The sequence below is a fragment of the Lampris incognitus genome, chromosome 7 (assembly GCF_029633865.1).
Source record: "Lampris incognitus isolate fLamInc1 chromosome 7, fLamInc1.hap2, whole genome shotgun sequence".
Classification (NCBI taxonomy): Eukaryota; Metazoa; Chordata; class Actinopteri; order Lampriformes; family Lampridae; genus Lampris; species Lampris incognitus.
This window is the reverse complement of record NC_079217.1, coordinates 17418226-17426361: the sequence shown is the minus strand read 5'-3', so window position 1 is coordinate 17426361 and position 8136 is coordinate 17418226. Positions and strand designations below refer to the sequence as shown.

The window sequence follows — 8136 nt, the reverse complement described above, 5'->3', positions numbered from 1 at the left end:
GATGCAGGATAAAGATGGAGCGAGGAAGAGGTGGATGTTGAAAAAGAGGAGGGGTGATGAATTTGGGAAAAAGGTTTCTCATATCTGTGAGTGAAATGGTGGAGACGCACCAAACAAGTCCTACAGATTTGCGTGTATATGCACACACACACACACACACACACACACACACACACACACACACACACACACACACACACACACACACACACAAATAATACACACCAGCTTTAAAAATGTATGGCGTGTCATAATTATGCAATCAGCAGCTTGTTGGCGTTTAAGCCCCCTGCTTGCACTCTGGGATCCTATCATCGAATACAACTTATGTCACCGAATGAAAAACACACAGGCATGGCTTTCCCAAGGTGCAGAGACACATTATGCAATCGCTGGCTTGTTGACAAAGCCCCCACCTTCGAGTCACTGAGAGTGCCAACTAATCCACACAGCAGCCAGCTCAAAGGGCAGACGTTGACCTGTAACCTTGCTTTGTGCTCCATAAAAATTAACGCTTTTGTGACAGTTGTGCCCCGTTTGATGCAAAACACAACCCGCCTCCACATTTCATATTATCCTAGTGGGTTTTAGAGGATTAGGAAACAACTTTGTTGGACAAGTAGACACCTGAGAGCCACAACTATGTGCTTAGTATATTGATGTTCAATTTGAAGTTTCTCCTCTGACTGATGATCCAGGGTGCTGTTAAAAGTTACTTTCTCGAGGGTCCGCGGTGGTGTAGCGGTCTAAGCATCGGCCTTGTGTCGATGCAGTTGCCCACTGGGGATCGGGGTTCGCGCCCCGGTCTCGTCAGCTCTGACTATGGCCGGACTCGATGAAGCAGCAATAATTGGCAACGCTGTCTTCGAGAGGGGGGCGGAGTCGGCTTGTGTTCGTCACGTAAATGTGTCTCTGTGTGTGTGGGGAAACAGCAGGGTAGAGGCTAGTTCCCATCGATGCAGAGAACGGTCAACTGAGCATGCGCAAGTACTCGTTGCCTCCGTTGTTTGGGTAGGTTAGGGTTAGGGCGGGGTTAGGGTTAAAGTTAGCTAATCAGACGCAGAGTAGGGGTGGGTCTTCCTAGAATCCTAGCGCCTGGATGCTACGCAGGGCGTGTGGAGGCGTGGTAGAGGTATTTCGTGCCTGCTCAGTTGGCCGTTCTCTACTCCATTTCCGTTCTCTGCATCGATGGGAACGAGCCTCTACCGTTAGGGGTTCGGCCTGGAGTCGCCTTGTCACGAAAGTAGGGAGGCGTCTGCTTCGAGACTGCCGGCCGGAGAGATGCAGTTGGCGAAAGCATGCAGTACGAGGGTGGGTGTTTGAACTAAAATAGGGATCGATTGGGCACTAAATTGTGAGAGAACGGGAAAAATCAGAAATAAATTTATAAAAAAAAAAGTTACTTTCTCGGTCTTCCGTTTTATTCGCTGTAGCGCTGTGCTGATAATGGGATGAGGTAAACTCTTCTCGCTTGTTTTTAGCTGTGAAAAAAAGTCAAGTTTCGTGAAGGAAAACATTTCAAAGTAGGAAAGTCGTGATTACTATAGAGTTGGCAAGTGGTCTGTGATTTATACTTTTTTTTTTTTTGGATTTCCCCCCTTTTTCTCCCAAATTGTACTCGGCCAATTACCCCACTCTTGCGAGCCGTCCCGGTCGCTGCTCCACCCCGTCTGCCGACTACCACATACCTCCTCCGATACATGTGGAGTCACCAGCCGCTTCTTTTCACCTGACAGTGAGGAATTTTGCCAGGGGGACGTAGCGCGAGGGAGCATCATGCTACCCCCCCCCCCAGTTCCCCCTCCCCCCTGAATAGGTGCCCTGACCGGCCGGAGGAGGCGCTAGTGTAGCGACCAGGGGACATACCCACATCCTGCTTCCCACCTGCAGACAAAGCGAATTGTGTCTGTAGGGACGCCCGACCAAGCCAGAGGTAACACAGGGATTCGAACCGAAGAGACCCGTGTTGGCAGGCTAGCGACGTTACCCAGACGCCCCTGTGATTTATACTTTTCTCAATGGCTGTTCAGTAATGAAGGCAGCGAGAAGCTTTGGTGAATTCTTTGGTCATATCTCAATAATGGAAAACCAAAAAACGGATAGATAGAGAACCTTTTATTTTCCGCCCCAAATTAAAAAAAAAAGGAGAAAAGAACAAAAAACAAACAAAAAAAGAACAAAAACATTAAAACATCAGTTAAAAAAGCACTCATGTTGTACAGTCAGATGCTGTAGTTAGAGGAACATTTTCATAACACTGCCTAACACTGGAAAACAAACAAGGAAACACATTAGAAACTAAAGCCATAAGGTTCAGAAAGAAAAAGAATGGTTCAAAATAATTCCCTTATTACCATACAAATGTTGCAAGAAAACAAGATTAAAAACAGTAGGGGTGTAACACGGGTTTTGTGCATTTCATACTGTGCAAAATCAATATATGCTATCTAAATGGGATTTCTGTAAAAAGAGAGCCCAATAAAAAGAATCAAATAAAGAACTGGTGTGACAGTGGCAGAGGAGGAATGAACTTACAATAACTGATGTACCACGGTCCCTTGTTGTCTGCATTCACATCAGACAGTCAAATTAAATTCAGAAAGGCAGGTCAGGGTTGCAATTCCATATCTACAAAATCAACATTTTAACAACCTAGCTATGTACACTGTACAAAGTTTTGAACACAAACTTACATCTTTTACAAAAGAAAACAAATAGGGGAGCTGTCTTCTGTAATATTTGATTACAATACGGCGACAGTCTGTTGTTGTCACTTCCTCGCAAGCTGGCTGTCCTTGACGCTGGATGGCGTTTCAGATGTGGGGAACAAAGCAATTTGTGTTTTGTTTTGTTTTATCTTTTTTTTTCAGACAGCCAAGATGCAACACAATAGCTGAAGAAAAAAAAAACAGGAATGAAATAGTGCTTATGCTACCATTATGGGGGTAATGTGTTGGAGTTATTTTTCCTAAAACCTTTTTTTTGTGTGTGTGCATGGGGATTGTTCGTCTTGGACATATTCACCGATGAGCCAAAACATTATGACCACCTGCCTGCTATGCTGTTGGTCCTCTCGTGTGCCGCTAAAACAGTGCTGACCCACCAAGGCATGGACTCTACAAGACCGCTGAAGGTGTCCTGTGGTATCTGGCGCCAAGTCATTGGCAGCAGATCCTTCAGGTCCTGTAAGTTGTAAGGTGGAGCCACTGTGGATAGGACTCGTCAAGTTCAGCACATCCCACAGATGTTCAATCAGATTGAGATTTGGAGAATTCGGAGGCCAGGGCAACACCTTGAACACTTAATGTTCCTCAAACTATTCCCAAAAAATGGGTGCAGTGTGGCAGGGTGTATTATCCTGCTGAAAGAAACCACTGCCGTCATGGAATATTATTGCCATGAAGGGGTGTACCTGGTCTGCAATGATGTTTAGGTAGGTGTCACATGTCAAATTGCTGCCCACATGAATGGCCGGATCCAGGGTTTCCCAGAAGAACATTGCCCAGTGCATCACACTCCCTCCACCGGCTTGTCGTCTTCCCACAGTGCATCCTGGTGCCATGACTCTGCAGGTAAACGGTGCATACATACACAGCCGTCCACGTGATCTAAATGAAAATGGGACTCATTGGACCAGGCGACCTTCTTCTATTGCTCTAAAGTCCAGTTCTGATGCTCGCATGCCCATTGTAGGTGCTTTCGTCGGTGGACAGGATTATCATGGGCACTCTGACCAGTCGGTGGCTACACATTCCCTTACGCAGCAGGGTGCAATGCACTATGTGTTGTGACATATTCTTCACGAAGAAAAATTGCCTGTGACTTGTACCACAGTAGACCTTATGTCGGTTCGGACCAGACGGAATAACCTTCATTGCTCTTGTGCATCAATGAGCCTTGGGTGGCCAACACCCTGTCACCAGTTTGTGGTTTTTCCCTCCTCGGACCACTGTTGGTAGGTACTCACCACTGCTGACCGGTAGCATCCCACAAGCCTTGGTGTTTCAGAGATGCTCTGACCCAGTTGTCTGGCCATAACAATTTGGCCTTTGTCAAAGTTGCTGAGGTCTTTACTCCTGCTCATCTCTCCTGTATCCAACATGTTGACTACGAGAACTGATTGTTCGCTTACCAGCTAATCTACCCAGACCTTGACACATGCCCTTGTTTGGAGATGATGTACGTTATTTGTTCACCTGTGAGTGGTCGTAATGTTTTGGCTCATCAGTGTATAAACAATTCTGTTATGGCTTTTTTAAAGCTATGGTGTCAGTCACGTGTGTTCAGAGCAAAAATGTGGAGGCAACAATTGACTGGTAAGTTTAGACTTCTGAATGAATGCAACAGCTCCACCTAAATGAATGATCAACACTAAACTGGCACTTTTAAATACATTTTGGAGGCAGTTTGAAACAATAATATCATGGTCATTTAAATGGCCTGGATAGGCCTATCTTGACAAAGTCTTTTAGATCTACTTAAATGGCACGATATTTCATAAAAAAAGTCAAAGGATTAGTGCAAGAAAAAAAAAACATGATTGAAAGAAAATTTGGCACAAAAGAAAGCTGGCGGGTCAGGGGTGCGTTCTGTTAACCCAATTAGAGATGATGTTGGAGGATGACGGCTTTTTGGATCTGGGAAGGCCAGATTTAGTGAAGAAGGGCTAAGCGCATTACACATCAAATCAAATTGCATTATAAAAAAATGTAGACAGGACATTTTTTGTCTACTTTTGCACCGGTATTCTCATACTATTTTACAAAGCCTGTACAAGGTACGAGCACTGTGCAGTTTACAAATCTAAAGCGCAGAAGAAAAAAAACAGAAATGTATATTTGTTTGTGTCTTGTTTAAGGACTAGGAAGTCCATTGGGCCACAGTTGAGCGGTTGGGGTAAAGGAGAGGAGAACAAGTGTTCAAGCGAAATATCTTACCTACTTTCAAATGGAAGAGGCGTTCACAGTACTGACCTTTCAATTACTCGATTGTCCCTTGTCATTTTTTTGTCCCACCTGCTTTATCTTTTCTTTACTGATTACTGGCTGTACCTACATGTTAACCATGTTTTTGGTTAGTCTTTCTCATTCACATTCGCAACCCGATTATTTACACACTTGCATGGCGAATCTGTTAGATCAACAACACTTCCCCGTGGAATATTTTTCTGACCGCCAGGCCACTGCTAGACAACATTCTGGTTGTTTTTGTTTTTCTAACACACAAAACAAACAGGTTTAGTGTGTTAAAATTCAAATTTACTTACACGTCTGGGTCTTGTCGTATTTGAGGACACTGCTTAGAAACACTGAAAAGTGGTTTTTAAACTAGTGCCTGCAATGTGTGCAGTTTGATATCTATGCTTGTTACAGTCAATAGTTAAAAAAAGGCATTTGATTTCAAGTTGTCCCTAGCTTTGGTGCCTTTATTAAACAAATCCCTCCTCTCCGAGTGCAACCTCTATTGTTCAGATCCTTCCGGCAGTACGCTCTTGTTGTCCTGCTCCTCCCAGCTCGTTCCCTGGGCCAGAATGTGTGTGTACTAGTCCCTCAGTTTCTTTCAGAGCAAATCAGACTTCAGTCTGTTGCTGTGAGTCAATGATTATAGTCACACCCCGATGAAGTTCATCCATACTGTCAAAGTCACTGCCACCATGCTCGGATTCATCGAACCCAGGTGGGGCCGACACATCTGAGGCTGAGGATGCACCCACAGACAGTTGCATATTCAGCGACACATTGTCATCCGTGTCCCCGCTTCCTGGCGTAATCCTGCCCACAAAAGTGCTGAGTTCTTCCCCTGGAAGCCCGCCGGGCCCCGTTTCCCCTAGGGGCAGCTGGTGGGGGGGCAGGTACTGACTGGGGTGGAAATGTGGCCTTGCAGGCTGGCGCCCAGTGCTACCACTGCTGGCGCTCAGGGTGCTCTCCTTTGAGGTGGGCTTTGCTGTGGGCAGTGGGTCATAGTGCTCGTGGTAGTCCTCACTGGAGGGCAGCGGTGGGGGCAGCTGGTCTTGGCTAAGGAACTCCTCTTCATGGGGAGGGGGGTAGTCGCTGTCAATGTCGTAGCCTCCCAGGTAGTAGTCAGACTCCAACTCCCGGGTGCTACCTCCAAGGCGGGCAGCGGAGCCTGACACCTCCCCCCCGGGACCTGCTTCGTAGCTTGGGACCTCCTCAATATCTGGTAACCTGGAGCTCGGCATCCAGTCGGAAGTGTCCCAGTGATACGCTGAAGAGGAAAGGGGAGGAAGAAGAGTAAGTTTGGATGGGGGCAAAACAGTTGGGTCTCATCTCAGACATCGTAACACGGCGACTTTCACATGTTAGTCTGCATTGCACAATCAAGAATGTCACAAGGATTACAAAGTTCAAGAGCCATGTGGATAGACTGTCAATAGCTGGGTTTGTTTGTTGGGCCCAACAAGTGTGTTTCTAGACAGCTACAATATCAAGCTGTCTATAAGAAATGTCACCAGGATACTGTAATATACACATGCTCAAGAACATCTTTAATACACAGGTGTTAAATGTCAGGCATATGACAGGGCACAACTCATACACGAAATATGTTAGCTTGGTTTCTGGAGGCTACATGGCATGCACAGCACAGTGCCGAGGAGACCTGGTGTCAAGAGAGTCACAGCATGCCTGTTTCCACGGGAAATTACAGCAGTCAAACAATGTTGGAGCAGTCAAAGTTCACCGAACAATGAGACCTTATGATCACAAACAACAAACGTCCTTTTGTTTCTACATGTTAAAAAAAAATCATAAAAAGAAACAGCGTGAAATATATATAAACAAACAAAAAGGGCTTCCATGCAGCAAAGCGCAAAATAATTATTTGGAGAGACTGAAACACAGACGTCATCCCAGTTCTCCACAGAGAGGAAAGAACAGTGGCAAACCATCACTCGGCTGGAGAGTGTCAAACACTAAAACCAAACAATGTCATAAAGAAATGAATGGGAATGCAATGCAGTGAGAGGTTCAATATGTCACAGGCAGCAGGCATCAGCATAGGTGTGTGTAAAGCTGGTCAAAACTGAGGAAGAGTATGACAGTGAGATGGATGCGTGGGGGTTGAGAGGTGAGAATTAGCGACTGTCCTGCAATCACGCCTTCCTCCTGGCAACGGCATGTAATCCCAGGAGGTACCAGGGATGGTAGTTGGGGAGGGTGGGGGTTGGGTTGCCGAATCAGCACAACACAATTACTGGGCCTGACACAGACTACAGAAGGGGTTGGTGTCGGATTACCAGTCACACACGAACACATAAAAAGCAAGCTCTGACTACAGATGATAGAGCCAACGGGAGAGGTGCAGGGTTAGAGGTAAAGGGGGATGGGATAGAAGGAAGGAGAGAGAGAGAGGAGAGAGAGAGAGAAAGAGAGAGGCACATATAAAGAGAGGGAGAGAATCACCTCTGTTGCAGCTTTGACCTTGGTCCATGACTGACACTGTCAGGTGGAAGAACAGCAAAACAGAGAGAGCTGAAACAACTGTGGGGTGTTTCCCCTTTGTGAGTGCGTGTGCAATTTATATTCTAGTGGCTGCATTTGTTCTTAAATACTTGTTCCTGGGTATGAGGGACTTTGAATTTATACTTGTGTCCAACTTATCCATAATATACACTACCGTTCAAAAGTTTGGGATCACCCAAACAATTTTGTGTTTTCCATGAAAAGTCACACTTATTCACCACCATATGTTGTGAAATGAATAGAAAATAGAGTCAAGACATTGACAAGGTTAGAAATAATGATTTGTATTTGAAATAAGATTTTTTTTACATCAAACTTTGCTTTCGTCAAAGAATCCTCCATTTGCAGCAATTACAGCATTGCAGACCTTTGGCATTCTAGCTGTTAATTTGTTGAGGTAATCTGGAGAAATTGCACCCCACGCTTCCAGAAGCAGCTCCCACAAGTTGGATTGGTTGGATGGGCACTTCTTTGAGCAGATTGAGTTTCTGGAGCATCACATTTGTGGGGTCAATTAAACGCTCAAAATGGCCAGAAAAAGAGAACTTTCATCTGAAACTCGACAGTCTATTCTTGTTCTTAGAAATGAAGGCTATTCCATGCGAGAAATTGCTAAGAAATTGAAGATTTCCTACACCGGTGTGTACTACTCCCT

The 8136-nt window shown here is 45.4% G+C and overlaps 1 protein-coding gene across 3 annotated transcripts in view; it reads right to left on the bottom strand.

The window, feature by feature from the left end:
• Positions 1-5569: 5569 nt before the first annotated feature.
• The window catches only part of fat3a (FAT atypical cadherin 3a), a 178180-nt gene continuing 175613 nt past the window's right edge, over positions 5570-8136 (bottom strand). For all 3 annotated transcript variants that reach the window (XM_056283301.1, XM_056283303.1, XM_056283302.1), the window contains 2 exons: positions 7422-7457; positions 5570-6225 (listed from right to left, as the gene is read on the bottom strand). In XM_056283301.1, the coding sequence (XP_056139276.1) occupies positions 5570-6225; positions 7422-7457 (692 nt within the window). The remainder of the gene's footprint in view (positions 6226-7421; positions 7458-8136) is intronic.